Raw genomic sequence first — 22,378 nt, 5'->3', positions numbered from 1 at the left:
TGAATGATCTTCAGCAAACTTTTACTTGTGTGATATAATGGAAACCCTCGTGGTGTAGTGGTTAAGAGTTTGACTGCTAACCAAAAGGTCAGCAGTAGGTCAGCAATTCGAATCCACCAGGCGCTCCTTGGAAACCCTATGGGGCAGTTCTACTCTCTCCTATAGGGTTGCTATAAGTTGGAATCGACTCAGTGGCAATGGGTTTTTTAATAGATGATATTAATGATATTGTTCCATAATTTCCACATTCCTGTTGGATCACCTTTCTTTGGAATAGGCATAAATATGGAACTCTTCCAGTCAATTGACCAGGTAACTGTCTTCCAAATTTCTTGGAATAGACAAGTGAGTGCTTTCAGGGCTGCATCCATTTGTTGAAACATCTCAGTTGGTATTCTGTCAATTCCTGGAGCCTTGTCTTTTCCCAGTGCCTTCAGTGCAACTTGGACCTCTTCCTTCATACCATCGGTTCCTGATTATATGCTACCTCCTAAAATGGTTGAACATCGACCAATTCTTTTTGGTATAGTGGTATCAGTACTCAGTTAATCGTAAATATTATTATTATTAGAGGATTATAACTAAAAAGGTAGATTTTATTATTCGATGGTTCTAATTAAAATTTAATAGTGATGCATACATTTTTTCCCCCAATATTCGTTGAAAGACTTCTATGTGTCTGGCACTATGCTAGGCCACCTGGGTTACCATAGTTAAAAAGTCATGGTACCTATTGTTAAGAGAAGTGTAGTTTCAACTCATGGGTCCAGGCTGCACCAGAAGGTCAGCTGCTCACAGAGCTGGTTGGTCCAGGCTGTGGCAGGAGGTGGTTCCCGCAGGCTGCAGCCCCTAGGCTCTATGCCTTTTTCTTCCCAGTCTGTAACAGTTTTAGCCCTGAAGAGGAGGCAACTCCCGTTCCAGCCGGGAGGTGGCGGCCTGCTGCCTACGACGCTTCCTGGGCTCGAGTTTCCGCTTGAGAGCGCCCTCGTCCGTCTCGCGGGCGCCCCTTCTCTACAAGCGGAACTATCTGGCGGGCCTCCTGGTTTCCGGGGGGTTCTGTAATCGGCGCGTACGCAGGCTTTCCGGGCTTCCGTGCAGTTATTTGCTGAGGTCTTGAGGAGATGTTTTTGTTCAGTGCTTGGCGAGAGGAAAGCCACCCGGGTGAGCTGCGGTTTCCTCCGGGCGGCTCCGCCGCTCTGGCCCTCAATTCCCGAAGCCCGGGCCTGACCCGAGGCGCGCCGGGACCCCCAGGAAGGTGGGGGCGATGGTGCAGATGGAGACACAACTGCAGAGCATTTTTGAGGAGGTGGTGGTGAGTGGAACTACTCTGGATCCAGGGCGATGCTGCGGGAGAAGCGGAGGCAGTGGCTTAGTTAGCTCGGCCTGGGCAGCCTCCTCTTGCCCCTTTGTTGTGCCACGGAGTCTGTGTGCTGGGGTTTGGTGATTCTCAAGCCGTTGTCAAATTCAGGGACTTCTTTGAAATCCACAGCTCTCTTGTGACAGGCTAGGCAGGTGGTGGTAGTTTCTGCATGTTGCTAATTGAGATGACTTGTTCTACGTCGTTAGGGGTACGCCCTCCCCCATTTTTAATTCATTTACGTGGGTTTTTGAAATTATTTTACATAAAATGGAAATTATAGAAGAGGCTTTCCCTGGGTGGGTATAATGCCTGGCAGATTTTTATGTTTTTACGTGACAGTATCTTTGTAAGACGTAGGATTTTCTTGGGGGTCTATAAAATCGACTGTTCAAGTTATGTTGTATTGACTTTTTAAAGCTAGTGGCAAATAATATAATTTTAGTTTAGTTTGTTTGTTTTGGTTTTTAGCATGTTTATGGATACCCGTGAAGATGAAAAAACAAAACTTATCAGCTGTTTGGGGGCCTTCGGACAGTTTTGGGCTGGTCTTTCTCAGGTGAGTACTGCATTTTTAATATATTTGGCTGATAATTTAAGTCCCCCCCCCTTTTTTTTTTTTTACATTTACTTTGATGTTACTGTCAGGTGTTTCCTGGAAAGACAAAATTGTCATCATTTTTTTTCTCTTGTTTATTTTAGTTTCCATTTGTGTTAATTTGTGTCTTCCTGGTGGAAACCTGTGTTGAGAAGTCATGTTGATTACAGCACAGTGTTAGATGTTTTTATTTGATGTTTAAAAAAAACCCTATGTTAGATTATATAAGACATTTTCATCCTATTCTGATTTATTTGGTGCACTTGCAAACAGCTGTGTTAGGCATTCTAAAGACTAAAAATTTCATTCATTTACAGATGAAAGGAACTGGCACAGTATTGAAACAAAGACACTCTAATAAAGATACAGTAATACTGTAGTAAAGATACAAAGACTACACTATGGATATGAAAAAATTGTAATAAGGATACAAAGATATTATAATAAAAAATGGGGAAAAGAGCAGTAAGACTTAGTAACAAAAAACATTCACCAGAAAGTGTATCCATGAAAAAGACAAAATGTGTGATATTTAAAGAGCTCATGTTGGAGTAGTACATTATAGGTAGGGAAACGAGAACTGTTGGCAGTTAAGCTACTGGTGGTAAAACATACCACTCAGACATAGATCACGTGGTGGCAGTACTTTATTTTTTTTTTTTTTGGTTTTAATTATCTTTTAATCAATAGTACATGCATGTGGTTCAAAATAACAAAGGTAGAAAAGGGTAGCTCCAAAGAATAGTTTCTTCTCGTCTCTCTTAAACCCCTGTTCTTTTTCCTTTCTGCAGTCACTGTCCTCTGTTTAGTATTTTATGCATATAGAATCATTTTATAGAATGGTCTCATACTATATACACTGTTAATTACCACCTTGCTTTCCAGACACAAGTGTCTGGGTTAGGATTCCAACACATATTTTGGGGGGACACAGTTCAATCCATAGCCCTGTCTATTTCGTTTAGTGTTGTAATAGAGTGTTAATAAACTTGGTATTTTCCAATCTTAAAAAGTGAAAAGTTTAATCTCAGTATAGTCTTATTTTGCATTTCTCTGAGTGAAGTTGGACATCTTGTCAGCATTTTAAATTAATTCATTAAATGTTCTATGATGCTGAGGGAGTGCGTTACTGGGCTGGGGCTGGAGACCATATTCTCAGGGGACATCTAGGTCAGTTGGCATAACATGGTTCATAAAGAAAATGTTCTACATCCAGCTTTCATGAGTAGCATCTGGGGTCTTAAAAACTTGCATGCAGCCATCTAAGATAATCTACTCATCCCATCCCGCCCGGAGCAAAGGAGAATGAAGAATACCAAAAACAGATGGGAAATGTTAGTCCAAAGGAGTCATGGACCACACAATTACCACAGCCTCCACAAGCGTGAGCCCAGAAGAACTAGATGGCGCCAGGCTACCAGCACCAACCTCTGTGGTAGGGATCACAGTGAGGATCCCGGACAGAGCGGGAGAAAAATATAGAACAAAATTCAGATTCACAAAAGAAGACCAGACTTATTGTCTGACAGAGACAGAAGGAACCTGGACGCTGTGGGCCCTAGACACCCTTTTAACTCAGAACTGGAGTCACTCCCGAAGTTCACTCTTCAGCCAAAGATTACACAGGTCTATAAAACGAACAGTAACACCCGTGAGGAACAAACTTTGCTCAGTCATGCAAATGAGACCGAATGTGCAACTCTTGCCCAAAAGCAAAGACAAGAAGGCAAGAAGAGACAGGAAAATGAGACAAATGGAAATGGGGAACCCGGGGTGGAAAAGGGGAGAGTGTTGACACATCACAGGGCTTGCAGCCAATGTCACAAATCAATTTGTTTATAAACTGTTGAATGAGAAACTAATTTGCTCTGTAAACTTTTACCCAAAGTACACACACACACACACACACAAAATTATGTTTAAAACACACATTCTGTGAGTTAAAGTATGGCTGTTTTCAAGAAATTTACATTCTAAACGAGGTATTGAGAAGTAGATAAATATTTTGAAATCAGTGTTAGACATGCAGTAGTGCAAGCATGTATGAGGGACAGTGGTAGTGCAGAGGAGCAGGATGTATTGGCTTCCTGGGAGTGTCCCAGGAGACAAATATTGGTATGGGCAGATAACATTTTAGGGTGGATTTAGTGCTTTGCAAGTCTAGAAATTTGATACATCATTGGATTCATAACTGATGGGGCTCTTAGGGATTCAATTCGCTGTAAATCCTCATGAGGCTGATGTACTAACCCCGATGGATATTTTCCCCCAGTGACAGGAATATTTATATCTGTCATTAAGACATCTTCTTCCATCTCGGAGTATCTAGAAAACCAAATTTACAACCAGAGTGTTGACTAGCTCAAAAAGCATGAGATGCTTTTGAGTTTCCTTCCTCCTGCAAAATGGATCTTTTGTTGTTCGAGTCATCTCCTGCTTGCCATCATTCAGTCAAATTCTTCTCCACAGAAGACCACCACTTTCTGTTCATAGAGATTTTATTGGTACTACTAAATAAGTTCCACTTTGCTTTCACATTCAAAGCTTGATTTAACTTCCAGGCAGCTACTTCCAAAAGTGCTATCTGCAGATAAGTACTCTCATCCATTGTATGGGTTTTTACCAGTTTTGACTTTTGGAAGGCAATCTTCCTTCCATTCTAGAGCACTTTACTTTAGCTTCCTATATACTTTCACAGGGTGTGTTCTGTCTTTCAGATATTCTAACAAACTCCAGTACCATCCACGAAAACAGCATATTAAAAAAAAAAAAAAAATCAGGAGTTTCTGAAAAAGTAGTTCATTGCATTTTCTTTCAACTTATTTATACAATCTGTGTTATACTTTTCTATTGTCTGTGAATATGTTAATAAAATCTTACTACTTATAAGGCATTCCAAAGTCCCATGTAATAAAAACGGTGCAATTTTAACCTATATAATTGTAAGAGTGTAAGCTTAATATAAATGAAATACCAAATCTGAATTTTTTCATTTTGCATTTTTAAAAGTTATTATCACCCCCTGATGCTCATGATAGAGCGTTTAATTTATAGTCTTTATGTGCTCTCAGGTATAGTATTAGCCATTTGTTAGAACCAAATATAACATTTGATCCCAAATATAATCATTTTCTAATTTTCCAGGAGTCTCATGAACAGTGCATCCGGTGGATTCTTGAATTCGTTCATGGTCAGCATAGTCCTAAAAGAATTTTTCTGTATGACTGCTTAGCAATGGCAGTCGAGACTGGTCTTCTTCCACCCAGGTATGTTTAATGGTGAGTACAAGCAATCCAAAGAGTTTTACGGTATATGAATGTTTAAAAATTGGTTGAGGTTGAAGTTATAAAAGGATGAAATGAGGAAGGAAATTAAACTCATCAGATAATTCTTCATAATAGTTTAGGTTTTAGTTTCTACGATGCAATATTCTTAGAATTATATACTTATAAGCTGAAAACCAGACAGGCTCTACCTTTCAGCTGAGGGGCTGAGATCACTCACTTTGATGAGCTTGTTCCAGTTTCTTTAGCTGAATAATGAATTACCCCAACACTTCCTGGCTTTAAACAATAGCAATCACTTTATTATTATCTTTAATGGTTATGGTGGTTGACTGTGCTTAGTAGACAGTTTTTTGGTCGGGATTTCTTACTGATTGCAATCAGATTGTGGCTATAGCTGGAGTTGTAATGAAGGCTTCCCCACTCATACATCTGGTGGTTGATGCCTGATTGTCATCTGGGACTGCAGCTAGGACTCTCAACTGGAAACTACACGTGGCCTTTCCATGTGGCCTGGACTTCTTCAGAGCATGGTGGATTCAAGAGGAAGTATTAAAAAGAGGGTTAGGTGGAAGGAGAATCACCTTTTATTACTTTGCCTTGGAAGTCCTACATCATTACTTTTGCCACAGTCTTAGGCCTGCCCAGATTTAAGAGGAAAGAACATGGACATCCCCCCTACCCCTGTGGGAGAAGTGCCAGTGTCACATTCGAGAAGAGCATGTGGGAAGGAAAATCTTGTTGTCACTGTCTTGGAAATACACAATCTGCCACAGGCTGATATTCCTGGTAAACGTTTAACCAATAGCCTTTGGTAGGTTTCTTCCTAGTAAAAATATAACGTAATAAATATTTCATAGTTCTGCTTTGTGTTTAATCTTTCATATAGCTAGAAAATGTAAAATGCTATGCATAGAGTTTTAAAATTAACTTTGAGTAATAATGCACTTTCATGAAAAATACTTGCTGTCACAAATATAGTACGCAGAGTATTAAAATTTTGTTTGTAACCAGACTGGGTATTCCTTTTTGGTAGGATGGTTTGTGAATCCCTGATAAACTCTGATACTCTTGAATGGGAAAGGACACAGCTTTGGACGTTAACATTTAAACTGGTTCGGAAAATAGTAGGGGGAGTGGATTACAAGGTATTTTTCTCTGATTATAAAAAGTGATCTCTTTCAGACATGATTAATATTTCAGTGAATATTTCTCATTTTCAGGTAAGAGAAATGAAGTGGAAGCATTTTAGAAATCTATCTTTTTTTGTTGTATATTTCTTAAGGGGACTTAAAAGTGGTTCTCACAACTTCTCTTCCCCTCCCTCTTTCTTAAAAATGCAGGTGGCTAATGTATTTTAATGATGAGTAGGGAAGACACAAAGCAGAATCTGTCTTCCTTCATGCCACAGGTGTTATGATATTGGGATCCCTTTTATATGACACTTGAAAGAGCACAAGAGCAGGGGTATGTGGAAACTGAGAAGGGACGTAGGCATCCACTGATGAAGGGAGCAAGGTCCTGCTTCACACCTACCTTGATCTTGCTTGGACTGTGCCTGCCTTAACTAGTGTCTTCTGCACTCTGCATTCCAACAAAAACAACAGCATACACCCTCCACTAGTCTCTCATAAAACAGCTCAACTCAGTAGCTGCAGCTTTATGTCTTCCGCATTCTCTCTAATCTGAAATGACTTTACAGATAATGAACTAATAGTTAATTATTGATTTGAATCATGATTTAACACAAAATCCTAAGAGGCTTTTTCTAATTGTTTCTCTTTATCATACTTTTAATTTCTTAGCAGTTTACTATGTGGCCTTTAACTTCTCATTTACTTGTGTGACGATTTATAATTCATGTATATGTTTTGTCTGTCTTTTTTACAAAACTGAGCACATAGTTTATAGTCAATATATGCATGTTGAATGAAATTTTCTCTCTATATATCAGATTCTGCTCTGAAGTAATGCAACTGGTAGTAGATATGTAGAGATATTCCACTAACAGAATAGCCTTATTGGATAAGCTTGAGGGATTAAGGTATGTGATGCTGAGAAGGGGGAATAAGGTTAAAATATGCCAAAGAGAGTGAGCAGAAAGGATCATCTGCCAGAAAATTTTTTCTTATTATCCATGTTTCCAGAGTATTTTCAAGTCCTGTTCAAATGTATTTCTGTCCTTAAGCACAAATTAAGTTTTTCTTGACCTTTGTAACATAAGAAAAGTAACAAAGGGTGTAGAGAGTTTAATTTTCATTTTTAAGTGACTTTATTCATCCATATTATATAACATTCTTTAGAATTCTGTTTTGGAACATGGCTCTTAGGTTGATGTTAGAGACTTAAATGTTAACTCTGATTTAGAAAAAATGAAAAGTGTGATCTTGAAGGTAACTTTTTTTCCTAAGTGCATAATCCTGAAACCTTTGAATTAAGCACAGCTAGGAAGTAAATGGCATTGGTATTCAGCAGTAGAATTCTTGCCTTCCATGTGGGAGACCCAGGGTTGATTCCTGGCCCACCTCATGTGTAGCCACCACCCATCCGTCATTGTTGGATTGCATGTTGCTGTGATGCTGAACAAGTTTCAGCAGAGTTTTCAGACTAAGATGGACTAAGAAGAAAGGCCTGGCAATCTGCTTCCTACAATCAGCCAATGAAAACCCTGGGGATCACAACAGTCTGGTCTGCAGCTGATCACGGGGATGGCATAGGATTGAGAAGTGTTTCATCTTGTTGTGCATGGGGTCATCATGATTGGGCTGACTTGACAGCACCTGACAACAGCCAGAGGAAATAAATCATATTTTCAGTATTAGGGCATATCTTTTTTTTTTTTTTTAATTGTACTTCAGGTGAAGGCTTACAGAACAAATAGTTTCTCATGAAACAGTAGTACACATATTGTTTTATGACATTGGTTAACAACCCCACAACATGTCAGCCCTCTCTTAGGGCATATTTTGATGTTAGAACTAGCACAGGGGATGTTACTTAGTTTTAATCTATGTCTTTCCTCTTATATCAGGGTGTTCGAGATCTCTTAAAGGTTATTTTGGACAAAATCTTGACAATTCCTAATACAGTGAGCTCAGCTGTTGTACAGCAGCTTCTGGCAGCAAGAGAGGTAATTTAAACATTTGAAATACATTGATCTTAACCTCAAAAAAGTCTAATTTTGTTTACTTCCTGTGTTTAAACTTTTGGTAGTTTGTGGAATGTTCTATTTGTTTATTTTTACAAAAATCACTTTTAGTATATTTCAGTAGAGATTTTAGACTAATTAATTTATTTTTTATTTATGAAAACAGCAGTATAGGTATTGAAGTATTTCAAACCATTACAAGACACCAGCCAATGGACCACATAAAAGATCTCCATGCTTTGTAGCTCATGTTGCAAGTATAGTTACTCTGATCTGTTCCTCTACTCCCAAGTCTACCAATTTTTTTGGCATATTTCAAGGCTATTTACTAACCCTCAGTAATCCATTTTATTGTTTATTACTCTTTCTTGGAGATTCTCTACATATGAATGAATTACTTTATGCTATAGTTTAAGATCAGTGCATCCATGAAATATCTGCACTTTTTAGTAGTCTTTTTGTTGTTGTTATTGTTGTGTTTAAAGGGCTTATACACAGGACTTAAAAAAAAAGCACACTTGTTTCTGTTAAATTGATTCCGACTCATAGCGACCGTATGGGACAGAGTAGAACTGCTCCATAGGGTTTCCAAGGAGCAGCTGGTGGATTCGAACTGCCGAACTTTTGGTTAGCAGCCGAACTGAACTCTTAACCACTGTGCCACCAGGGCTGCATATACAGGACTAGTCGAGAGTAATAACATTGCCTTTAGTTTTTCAGGTTATAGCATATAGCTTGGAAAGAAATGCCTCTTTTATTACCAGCTTATTTTGCAGTCACTGAGATCAGGAAAATGTATCCTGAAGGAAAGCTTCCACACTGGGTAAATTTTGTATTTTCTAAAGTTTTTAATTGAAATTTAATCAAAAATAGTTATAGTAATTTGTTTTTGTGTGATTTTTAAGAAGTCACTATTTTCCTTAATATATATTTTTAAATCATTATGATGTATTTAATTTCTCTGCTATTCCACTGAGACAGTTTATGTCATATAATAAAATACACACATAGCTTCATCAGATAGCTAGAGGATATAGTGGTGTAGCTTGACTTAATTCAGGGGTAGCTGGGGGAGCAAGAACCAAGATGTACAGCCCAAGGGTGATTTCTATGTGGAGGTCAGACACGCCTCCTCTCTCAGCCGTCGGTACCAACTCTGACACCAGCCGTCCCACCCACAGCACTCTCTACTTCTCTGCTGGGTTTGATAATTCATTGCAATGGCCACACAGAACTCACAGACCATACTTACAATTAAGGGGTTTATTAGGGAAGTAACAGGTTACAATTCAGGCTCAGGAACACTCAAAGATACAGTTCTTGCATCGGGACAGTCTCATCCCAACCGTGCTCTCAGGCACGCCTCTCCCTGGCCTTCAGTTTCTGCCCAAAGGCACTCAGCGGTCTCGCTCCATGGGTGGGGGAAGCCCACTATGCTATCTCCTGCTGCCAGATCTCTGCTACTAGGTCTCTCCTGCTGGTCTCTCCTTCCTTGGTGGTGTTGGGTTCCTCCTCTCTGCTTTGGAATTGCTTCTCTTTTAAGGCAAAACTGACTGATCCCCTTGGTAGGCCACAATTACCCTATCACACAGTCACCTGGGTGGCAGTTACAAGACCATGGCTAGAAAGGCCATACACAAAAGTAATTAATCTCACCATAGTTATCTAACTATTAAAGATGAAGGATGATAGCTTATACATGTCTTGGTGGCTTGTCATTTTAGTAACTTTCTAGGAGCCTAGTAATAGTCTTCCACTTGTTTTTAGGTACCTTGTGTGGTGAATGTAGGGAGGGAAAAGTAGCTGCCTGGATTGGGTCTGAGCTTCAAGTAGAACTATTCTAGAAAGTGCTATTCTGGTCATTAGGAAGACTTTTTAATACAGCTAGTAAAGTACCATGGAATCTCTAGTTAATTGAAGTCTCAACAACCCTGTCTCTGTGTGGCCATGGTACATGAGAGTACCAGGCTTCTTCAGCCCATTTTAATTCACACCTTTGTTCTTTATTTTCCATTTTGTTGTGGTTTATTAGATTCTCTGAACTTTCTTGAGAAAGGAAGCATGTGATTTGAAAATTTTTACAATGCCCACATGTATTCATGAATTATTTCTAAAAGTCATGGTAGCCTCAAACTGTCTTATAATATAGACCGTTATTAATTCATTGATCAAATATTGAATGCCCTATGAACCAGGTGCTATTCTAGATACTGGAAATAGAAAAATAAACTAGGCAGAGAATTCTCAGGCTCCTAGCCTCTGTAACTGAGTAGATATGATGTCATGTAATGGATTGTGGAAGTGAAACAGGTTTGAGAAGAAAAATGATGAGTTCAACTTCAGGCATGTTCAGTTTGAGATGCCTGTGGGACACCTAAGTAGCACTATTTGTTAGGCAGTTGGGTATATGAGCTGATCCTCATATGCTACATCTGAGGCCTCTGGGGCATCCTGCCTATAGTTAATTATCTTGACCCTAGACAAGGGGTCTGCATACTTTTTCTGTAAAGCGCCATATAGTAAATATTTTCAACTTTGTGGGTATACAGTCTTTTGCAACTACTCAGCTCTGCCATTTAGTGCAGAAACAACTGTATTCCAATAAAACTTTACAAAAACAGGTGGTTGGCAGGATTTGGCCCATGGATTGTAATTTGCTGACCCCTGCTCCAGACACTTGGACAAAATGGAAACATTTTTGAGTTTGAAAGGCCTATATAAATTGGTCCCTAACCATCTGGAGTAAAAATAATCAAGGAAAACTCCCAAACTTCCATCTTGTGTCTACCTGATCCTTCATTCACTCTACAAATATTTAAACACTGTCTGTGCTGAACCTGGCATGCTGTGTTCACATTTACTTAAAAACATTTTTTCTTTTTTTTTGATACATACAGGTCGCTGCAGTCTTCTGCCAGTTGTAAATAACTCATGCACCATTTCTGACTCATGGAAATTGGATCCTGCAACTCTTTGTTTTCCTTTGAAAGGCCTTTTGCCATATGATAAGGTATATTGCTAAATATAATGAGATTTTTACTTCATCTGACAGTATTCATCCTGGGTTATAAGATGTGTGATGCCAAATTGTATCTTCATAGTCTCAGGAAGTAATTTTTTTTTTTTTTTAGTCCTTAATTCATTTTGAATTTTTAAAAAAAATTTATTATTGTTGTTGAGACTATACACAGCAAAACGTAGACCAATCCAGCTATTTCTACATGTAAATTCAGGACATTGATTACATTCTTCAAGTTGTGCAGCCATTCTCACCTTCCTTTTCAGAGTTGTTCTTCCCCATTAACATAGACTCACTGCCCACTGAGGTTCCTGTCTGATCTTTCAAGTTGCTGTTGTCACTTTGGTCCCATATAGATAGTTCTCAAAAGAGCATAATGCTCAAGGCAGATATTTTTTACTAGTTTAACAAAACTGTTCCTTGGTTTTAAGAAGACTTCAGGGGATATTTTTGGTTTAAGTTTTGCAGATCATCTCAGGGCAATAATTTCAGGGGTTCATCCAGCTCCATGTCTCCAGAAAGTCTGGAGTCCATGAGAGTTTGAAATTCTCTTCTATATTATCCCCATTTTGATCAGAATTCTCCTATGGAATCCTTGGTGAAAATGTTTAGTAATGGTAGCCAGGCACCATCCATTTCTTCTGATCTCATAGCAAAGGAGGCAGTTGTTCATGGAGGCAGTTAGCCACACATTCCATATCCTCCTCCTATTCTTGATTCTTCTTCTTCCTCTGTTGCTCCAGGCAAAGAGACCAGTTGTCATGCCTTGGGTGGCCGCCTGCAAGCTTTTAAGACCCCAGGCAGTTCGCAAGGAACTAGGAGGTAGAACAGAGGTACTAAACATGTTATTAGGCCAATTAACTGGGATGTCCTGTGAAACCAGGACCCTAAACTTCCAAACCAAGGAACCAAATCCCATGAAGTTTTTCTTTGTACTAAGCAGTCTCAGCAGCTACTCCTTTTTTTGTCATTGTTGTAAATATATGTATCACACAACTTTTGCCAATTCAACTTTTTATAGGTATACAACTTATTGACATCAATTACAATAATTGGCTATAACTATTTAATGAGTGGTAGTTTATGGTTTATCATGTTATTCCAGTATTCAAGTATACCCAGTGATTTGTGATATGGTAGGTATTTATGCTCCAGTAATTCACCTCTGGCAAAGCACTTGGAGATAGAAAACTGAATTTTTAAATTAATTCCTTGTTTTTGTGTTTTGCTTACATGTGAGGACTGAGAATATATATATAGTATCCTTAAAATTTGAAGAAAGAGTGGGCCTTCCACTTTTTAGAGTAAAGGAGGGGGATTAAAAAGTGGAGTAGAAAATTCTCAAAGAAAAAATCTTCAAATATCAGTAAAATGAAACGTGATACAAATGTATAAAGAAAGTTGATAGCTTCATTGTATTCTCTTGGGAGTGGGCTGGTGAGCAGGGCATGGGGTGTGCTAGATATTTTTCATGTAAATTTTTGTGTGTCAAAAATGTACAGAATGATTAACACATCCCAAAATGAGAAGGGTGAAATAGTGAAACTGAGGTAACAGTTCTGGACTTTTAGGGTGCTGGTTAGCAAAACTTTAGAATGTGAAAAAGTCATAAACTGATACCACGGACAGTCAAAAGAATGAACAAATCTGTCTTGGAAGAAGTAAAGCCAGAATACTCCTTAGAAGTGAGGATGATGAGACTTCATCTCACATCTTTGAACATGTTATCAGGAGGCACCCTGGAGAAGGACATCATGCTTGGTAAAGTATATGGTAAGCGAAAAAGACGAAGACCTTCAACGAGGTGGATTGACCATGTCTGCAGCAATGGGCTCAAGCATAACAACAATTGTGAGGATGACTCAGGATCGGGCAGTGTAAGGGAGTAATACATCCTGAATCCACACAGCTCATTCCAGGGAGAGGTATCCTCATAATTCCATTTCCATAAATAGTTTCTACCAGAGCTCCCATGGGTAATGTAAAACATAGGGTTGCTGTGAGTTGGAACTGACTTGACAGCACCTAACAACAACAAAGTTGTGACTACTCAGGGAAGATGTCATTCTCAGATAGACCTGTGCTTTAGTCAGAGGTGCTGGAAATAGCTGAACTTCCCACCTAGGCTTCCAAAAAGGACTGCCAAATCTGTTCATAGGAGATGGTAGAGTATATTTTATGGCTAGGTACATTTTTTAAATAATTACCTTTATTTTTTCACAAAAAGGAATAGTGTTTGTGTTAGGCATTATAGAATATTCAGAAAAACCCAGGGAAAATGATAACTTCACATTTCATTTGGCCTTCATTATAGGAGACACCCACTTATGATTATCCTTTCATAGTGACATCTATAATCAAGGCATATTGTTGTGCTTAAGTAGACAGATAATAAACAAAAATCTGGTTCATGAATTTGTGAATTATTTCTTCATTCTCTGAACAGTAGCCTAATACAATGCTGCATATATAGTACATACTTACCAAATGACTCATTATTGTTAACTTGTATTAACTTTGTTCTGAAATGCTACCCAAATTTGTGTATGTGTTTCCACTTTACATTTTGGGCAGAAACTATAATGCCTGTAAGAATAAAGACAGTATTAACATAAATTTATACTTTAAAAAAAAAATGCAAGTTAACTTTATGGAAAATAATTTGTATTTTTTCTGTTTAATGAACTAGAATTTTTAGGTTCCTACAACACAGTCTGAGAAATAAAAGTTTACAGATGAATGACTATAAGATTGCCCTGTTGTGTAATGCGTATTCTACAAATTCAGAATGTTTTACATTACCCATGGGAGGTCTGGTAGAAACTATTTATGGAAATGGAATTATGAGGATACCTCTCCCTGGAATGAGCTGTGTGGATTCAGGATGTATTACTCCCTTACCAGTGAACCTTCTGGATTCACTGACAGTTAATGCCAAAATGAGGTATGTGCTTTTTATTTATTTGGTCTCATGTCAAGAAATTGCTGTTGATATAGACCTTGATTTCCTTTCATGTGTATATTTTATGGCTAGGTGCATTTTTGAAATAATTACATTTAATTTGTTATAAAAATGAATATTGTAGGAATTGTAGAATATATAAATAAACCGAAAGAAAATGATAGTTGCCATAATCCCTCCATGAGAAAGATTATAAAATTTTTGTGTATATTCTCAATGTCTTTTCCTTTGTGTAAGTATATGAATATATGCTTTTTTTTTTTTTTTGACAAACATGGACTTACGCTGCAATACTGTAACACATGGAAGGCTTTTAGATTTGAATGCTGTGGTTTCTAAAAGACAGAAAAGGCTCTGTTGAGTGTGAGTCTAGAACCTCAAGTGCCTAGGGACCAGACTGGTGATGTTAATTAACAAAGCCTGGTGCTGACTGAGGGTCCAGGTGTATGTGCCCACAGAAGCACGTGTGTATGGAGAGAACTGAGGTCGGCTGGGGCATGCAGAGCTCATATTCTGATGCTGCCACTTTAGCTCATTTCTGTAATATAGGAATGTGGACTAGTATAGCTAGATTCTCTGACTTTTTTCAAGAAGGGCTGGAAATCCAAATTTTTTATTTCTAATCTTTCAGCTTTTAAATATGGCTCAAACTTAAAAACACCATGTGGGACAAAGAGACTGCATCTGTGGGCCTCCAGGTGGGACATCAGTTCTAGAAAAGCCACACTCCTTTTCAAATAGTAAACACTGATAGAATTATACATGTGCTTTACTTGCATGCATGACATATCTGAGGAAAGCCATGCTGGAACCTAACATTTAGGTCTTTGCAATGATTTAAGTAATTCTATGACTTAAGTTTTTTAATATCGCAAATGGTTGTAGTTCCATATATGAAAAAGAAAAACAGACTAAAATCACTCAAGTATGTGTATGAGTTGTACTCACATTTTGTTCTTCCATGAGCAGACAGATCCTGGTGCACATTTAAAGTCCCATAAAAACCAGAGTTATTGTATTTTTATGAAAATAACGTGTGTGTTATATGTGTTTTGCCAACCTCGCAACCCCATTGCACATTATTTTCCTAGACACTGTGTGCATTGTATGTGTGGGTGTATTATTTACATGGGGGCGTTATTTGAAAAAATACGGTAGTCTCAGGTTGTACAGTGTATCACTAGTAAGTTTACTGCACAATTTAAATATGTTAAGTGCATCAGCTTCATTTTAACCATTTAAATTTAGATTTATACTGAATAAGTTACCCATAAGTAGAGGTAACGCCTGTATTTATACCCAAAACATGAATTTTTATTTTCTCCCCTTATATTTCTCCTCAGCCTTATTCACAGCATTGTAACCAGGGTGATAAAACTTGCTCCTGCGAAGTCCAGTGTGACCTTGGCTCCAGTACTAGTAGAAATTCACAGTCGTTTATTAGTCTATATGGAAATAGAATCTTTGGGCATCAAAGGATTTATCAGTAAGACAAATTTTCTGGTGCTTATAACTATTAACTCGTTCGTTAATTCAGCATATACTTGTCTGATCACTGCTATCATGGAGCTTACATGCTAATCAGGAGGACAGGCAATAAACAAAGTAAATAAGTGAAATATGTAGTTTGTCAGAAGGTGATAAGTGTTATAGAAAAACTAAAGCAAAAAAGAGCAATAGGAAGTGTGAGAGTCAAGGGAGTGAGTTTCTTGAGTGGTAAGAAAAGGGCACGGAGCTAGGTTTTGAGGATGCAGTGAGCAGAATAGACATGGTTTCTGTCCTCATGTAAGAATCCATGATCCATTTGCCTCCTCTGCTGTGTATCTACTGCTGGTTCGCCCCAGGGCAGCAGTGCTCTCCTCTGCTGGGACTGGCAGTAAGGAAGGAGTATGTCTGCACTGCAGAAGACACATTATAATGTCTGCTGGGTGTTACGCAGTTTTAAACAACAGATAATTTCTAACATGCAAATGTTTTTCTGATTCATGGTAACTCTTAACTTTTCACTAATACAGTATAATTTTAACTTTAACCACAGTTACTCTTTCTCCCAGATAATTCAAAGTTGCATATAACTTTCTGGGAAGGGAGGAGGGAGCAAGGGCAGGTGTGATGCAGCTTTTTTATGTTAAAAAGGGATCTGCATGCTTCAGACAGTTGGGAGCATTCACTTTATAACAATAATATAAAAGGTAACTGAGAAGTGAGGAAAGGTGGAGCAATTCTTTCTATATCGCACCTCTTGTTTTATTTTTCTGGATGAACTTGAGTATTATTTTGTCAAATTTCAGGAAAAAACAAAAAGCAAACTTGGTATTCTAATTAGGATCTGTATTTTTTTCTTATATGTGAAGTAGAAATTATGGAGAGTATATTTCACGGTTAAATCTCTGCATACATTTTACTCTGTGACTTTTTTTCAAATGTCTTTTAATGCAGAGCTTTTAAATTTCAAATTATCTTGTTCCTCAAGGTCAGCTTTTTTTTTTTTCTATTTTTTTATTTTATTTTATTTTTTTATTGTACTTCAGGTGAAGGCTTACAGAACAAATAGGTTCTCATGAAACAGTAGTACACATATTTTATGACATTGGTTAACAACCCCACAACATGTCAACCCTCTCCCTTCTCGAACTTTTTTTTTTTTTTGGTGAAAATATACATAGCCAAAGATACACCATTTCAAAAATTTCTGCACGCACAGTTCAGTGACATTGACTACGCTCTTCCAGTTGTACTGCTATTCTCACTTTTTTTTTTTTTTATATTTTATTGTACTTCAGGTGAAGGCTTATAGAACAAATAGTTTCTCATGAAACAGTAGTACACATGTTGTTTTATGACATTGGTTAACCCTACAACATATTAACCCTCTAACTTCTCAACCTTTTTTTTTTTTGGTGAAAATACACATAGCCAACGATACACCGTTTCAAAAATTTCTACATACACAGTTCAGTGACATTGACTACGCTCTTCCAGTTGTGCTGCTGTTCTCACTTTAGATGAAGGCTTACAGAACAAAATAGTTTCTCATTTAACAGTTAGTACACATGTTGCCCTATGACAATGGTTAACAACCTCACAACACATCAACAATATCCTTACTCAACCTTGGGTTCCCTATCACAGCTTCCTTGTCCCCTTCTGCCTTCTGGCCCTTGTCACTGGACTCCTGTACCTCGTTAGTCTCATTTGGTGTTACGGGGCTGTCCACTCCCAGGCTGAACAGTGAACCTCGGAGGTAACTTCACCACTGAGCTAAAAGGGTGTCTGGGGGCCATACTCTCGAGGTTTCTCCACTCTCCTTTAGGCCAGTAAATCTGGTCTTTGTGAGTTATAATTATGCTCTACATCCTTCTCCAGCTCTGTCCAGAACCCTCTGTTGTGATCCTGGTCAGAGCAGTCAGTGGTGGTAGCCAGGCACCATTTAGCTGTACTGGACTCAGTCCAGTGGAGTCCTTGGTAGCTGTGGTCCATTAGTCCTTCGGACTAATCTTTTCTCAAGGTCAGCTTTTGCGAGCTGTTTTCAAGTCTCATGCGTGGGGGATCTTACATACACTTCTTGAGATGTTTAGCTACTGGATGCACCACATTCAGCCTCATTACAGAGTTCAGCTCCTGAGTCATCTTCATACTTTGGCTGCAGTTGCACAAACCAACCAGAACCAGCTTCACCTTTGGTAAGTCCATTGGAAACTGTCTCTCCTTAAAATTTATTAGAAACATTGTTGGCATTGAGGAACTTAATCATTTACCTCATATAATTTTCTTCTTGATTTGTCATACAAACTCTTCTGTTTCTGGAGTTATTCTTTCTTTTTTTTTTTTTTCCCTAGTAAAGAAGAAATGGATTCCAGTTTTTTAAATAGAAACATTGAGATAGTTGAGTCCTTGCCTCAAGATCTTTGGACTGAGAATTAGTACTTCCAAGGCCTTTGTCGTTATATTCTAATTTTACCCTTTACCATGCTGCTAGATTTCAGTATACTTCAGATTATGATTAAGTATCCTCTCATTTTAATTATACTCTAAGTAAAAATATATTTCAGATAGAAAAATTAAGTTTTTGAAATGCTATATATCCAGGTGAAAATTTTGAGTCCTGCAGGCTACAAGTTATCTTTTTCAAATGTATAAAAATGTCAGCTCTCAATATAATATTTGACACCTCAGGTTTTTAAAGCAAGTCACCAAATTTCATTCTGATACAAAAGAAGAATTTTTTTTTTTTTAAATTGATGAAGGTGGAAATTATAGTTTGCATTTTTTTACATTGTGGTTAATCTGGAATTGAATTTAATTCTATAATGCTGAAATTTTATGTGCAGCTTAACTTTTTCACGTTTCTTTTGTTCTTCCACCTTTCAGTGTTGAGAGCACTGTACTCAGGCTTATAACAGCATTAGGTAGCTCAGAGGTACAGCCACAGTTTACACGCTTCCTCAGCGATCCCGAAACGGTGTTGTCAGTGGAATCTGAAGAACTGAACCAAGCCTTGATAGTGACCTTAGCTATAGCAACTCATGTAACGGGTATGTGAATATGTGGCCCACAACAACAAATAAAGATGAATTAAGGTTTGCTACAATTCCGTCTTGGGTCTTAAAAGCCTGTGAATAGCCATGTAAGATACTCCACTGGTCTTATCGCTTGGGGAGCAAGGGAGAATGAAGAGAACAAGATACAAGGAAAAGATTAGTCCAAAGGACTAATGGACCACAGCTACCAAGGCCTCCACCAGACTTGAGTCCAGTACAGCTAGATGGTGCCCGGCTACTACCACTGACTACTCTGACCAGGATCACAACAGAGGGTTCTGGACAGAGCTGGAGAAGAATGTAGAACAAAATTCTAACTCACACAAAAAAAAGACCAGATTTACTGGCCTAAAGGAGACTGGAGAAACCCTAAGAGTATGGCCCTCAGACACCCTTTTAGCTCAGTGGTGAAGTCATTTCCGAGGTTCACCGTTCAGCCGGGGAGTGGACAGCCCCATAAAACCAAATGGGACTAATAAGGCACAGCAGTCCAGGGACAAGGGCCAGAAGGCAGAAGGGGACAGGAAAGCTGGTGATACGGAACCCAAGGTTGAGTAAGGATAGTGCTGATGTGTTGTGAGGTTGTTAACCATTGTCATAGGGCAACATGTGTACTAACTGTTAAATGAGAAACTATTTTGTTCTGTAAGCCTTCATCTAACGTGAGAATAGCAGCACAATTGGAAGAGCGTAGTCGATGTCACTGAACTGTGCATGTAGAAATTTTTGAAATGGTGTATCTTTCGCTATATATATTTTCACCAAAAAAAAAAAAAGGGTCGAGAAGGGAGAGGGTTGAAATGTTGTGGGGTTGTTAACCAATGTCATGAAACAATATGTGTACTACTGTTTTCATGAGAAACTATTTGTTCTGTAAGCCTTCACCTGAAGTACAATTAAAAAAAAAAAAGTTTGCTACAATTCTACTTTTACTGAAGTGGCAACATACTGAAAAATTACTTTTCATTTGTTCAAAATCAGCCAGTTATTGTCTTGATACCTTCACCATTTCAGTCATTTACATGGGTTCTCCTGGGAGACTAAATGTGAGCATCAGTTTTCAGCCATCTTACATAATTTTAGAGTAGTGGTTCTCAAGCCTTTGGTCTCAGGACTGCTTTAAAGTCTTTTTTTTTAATTGTGCTTTCAGTGATAGTTTACAGTCCAAGTTAATTTCTCATACAAAAATTTAAACACACGTTAAATGACCCTAGTTGCTCTCCCTATAACGTGACAGCACACTCCTCCTTCCCACCCCAAATTTCCAATGTCCGTTCAACCAGCTCTTATTCCTTTTTGCCTTCTCATCTTACCTCCGGACAGGAGCTGCCCATTTAGTCTCATGTATCTACTTGAGTTAAGAAGCACTCTCTTCACGAGTATCATTTCATGTCTTAACAGTCCAGTCTAATCTTTGTCTGAAGAGTTGACTTCGGGAATGGTTTCAGTTCTGGGCTAACGGAGAATCTGGGGCCATGTCTTCTGGAGTCCCTCCAGTTTCAGTCAGACCATTAAGTCTGGTCTTTTTACTAGAATTTGAGTTCTGCACCCTACTTTTCTCCTCCTCTTTCAGGGACTCTCTATTATGTTCCCTGTCAAGGCGGTCATTGGTGGTAGCCGGGCACCATCTAGTTCTTCTGGTCTCAGGCTGATGAAGTCTCTGGTTTATGTGGCCTCTTCTGTCTCTTGAGCTAATATTTTCCTTGTGTCTTTGGTGTTCTTCATTCTGCTTTGCTCCACGTGGGTTGGGACCAATTGATGCATCTTAGATGGCCGCTTGCTGGCTTTAAGACCCCAGATGCCACTCACCAAAGTGGAATGCAGAACATTTTCTTAACTTTGTTTTGCCAGTTGACCTAGATGTCCTGTGAAACCATGGTCCCCAGACCCCCACCCCTGCTACTCTGTCCCTCAAAGTGTTTGATTGTATTCAGGAAACTTCTTAGCTTTTGGTTTAGACCAGTTGTGCTGACTTCCACTGTATTGTGTGTTGTCCTTCCCTTCACCTAAGAATTCTTATCTACTGTCAAGTTAGTGAATACCCCTCTCCCTCTCTCCCCACCCTCGTAACCATCAAAGAATGTTTTCCTCTGTGTTTAAACCTTTTCTTGAGTTCTTATAATAGTGGTCTCATACAATATTTGTCCTTTTGCGACTGACTTATTTCACTCAGCATAATGCCTTCCAGATTCATCCATATTATGAGATGTTTTACAGATTCGTTGTTCTTTATCATTTTGTAGTATTCCATTGTGTGAATATACCATAATTTATTTTTCCATCCATCTGTTGATGGGCAAGTAGGTTGTTTCCATCTTTTTGCTTTAGTGAACAGTGCTGCAGTGAACATGGGTGTGCATATATCTATATGGCATGTATCTATTTGTGTGACAGCTCTTACTTCTCTAGGACATATTCCAAGGAGTGGGATTGTTGGATCATATGGTAGTTCTATTTCTAGCTTTTTAAGGAAGCACCAAATCGATTTCCAAAGTGGTTGTACCATTTTACATTCCAGCCGGCAGTGTATAAGTGTTCCAGTCTCTCTACAACCTCTCCGACATTTATTATTTTGTACTTTTTGGATTCATGCTAGCCTTGTTGGGGTGAGATGATATCTCATTGTAATTTTGATTTGCATTGCTCTAATGGCTAATGATTGTGAGCATTTCCTCATGTATCTGGTAGCCGCCTGAATGTCTTCTTTGGTGAAATGCCTGTTCATATCCTTTGCCCTTTTTTTTTTTAATACTGATTTTTATTATACTTTAGGTGAAGTTTTACAGAACAAATAGTTTCTCTTTAAACAGTCAGTACACATATTGTTTTATGACATTGGTTAACAACCCCACGACATGTCAACCCTCTCCCTTCTCGACCTTTTTTTTTGGTGAAAATATACATAGCCAAAGATACACCATTTCAAAAACTTCTACATGCACAGTTCAGTGACATCGACTGTGTTCTTCCAGTTGTGCTGCTATTCTCACTTTAGGTGAAGGTTTACAGAACAAAATAGTTTCTCATTAAACAGTTAGTATACATGTTGCCCTATGACAATGATTAACAACCCCACTACATGTCAACACTGTCCTTACTCAACCTTGGGTTCCTTATCACTAGCTTTCCTGTCCCCTTCTGCCTTCTAGTCCTTGTCCCTGGACTGCTGTGCTTCATTAGTCCAGTTTTGTTTTATGGGGCTGACCACTCCCCAGCTGTCTGGTAAATCTCAGAAGTGACTTCACCACTGAGCTAAAAGGGTGTCTGGGGGCCGTACTCTGGAGGTTTCTCCAGCCTCTTTCAGGCCAGTGAATGGTCTGTTTTTTGTGAATCACAATTTTCTTCTACATCCTTCTCCAGCTTTGTCCTCAACCGTCTGTTGTGATTCTGGTCAGAGCAGTCAGTGGTGGTAGTCAGGCACCATCTAGCTGTACTGGACTCAGTCTGGTGGAGGCCTTGGTAGCTGTGG

General features: G+C 38.6%; 1 protein-coding gene across 5 annotated transcripts in view; it reads left to right on the top strand.

The window, feature by feature from the left end:
• The first annotated feature begins 1,095 nt into the window (after window positions 1-1,095).
• The window catches only part of LOC111819386 (mediator of RNA polymerase II transcription subunit 23-like), a 26,744-nt gene continuing 5,461 nt past the window's right edge, over window positions 1,096-22,378 (top strand). Inside the window, exons 1-7 of one of the 5 annotated variants that reach the window (XR_002823040.1) lie at window positions 1,096-1,312; window positions 1,829-1,916; window positions 5,100-5,233; window positions 8,271-8,369; window positions 11,285-11,397; window positions 14,096-14,350; window positions 15,712-16,881. Coding sequence is in view for 1 of the 5 variants with exons in the window: in XM_023725839.1 (XP_023581607.1) it covers window positions 1,122-1,312; window positions 1,829-1,916; window positions 5,100-5,221; window positions 8,271-8,289 (420 nt within the window). In the remaining 4 variants the exon portion in view is untranslated. Of the gene's footprint in view, window positions 1,313-1,828; window positions 1,917-5,099; window positions 5,234-8,270; window positions 8,945-11,284; window positions 11,742-14,095; window positions 16,882-22,378 lie in introns of those variants that run through there. The other 4 variants (XR_002823039.1, XR_002823038.1, XR_002823037.1 and 1 more) reach the window with 4 other exon arrangements.

The sequence above is a fragment of the Trichechus manatus genome, unplaced genomic scaffold (assembly GCF_000243295.1).
Source record: "Trichechus manatus latirostris isolate Lorelei unplaced genomic scaffold, TriManLat1.0 scaffold00462, whole genome shotgun sequence".
Taxonomy (NCBI): Eukaryota; Metazoa; Chordata; class Mammalia; order Sirenia; family Trichechidae; genus Trichechus; species Trichechus manatus.
Note: the sequence above shows the minus strand (reverse complement) of the source record. Positions and strands in the feature narration are given on the sequence as shown.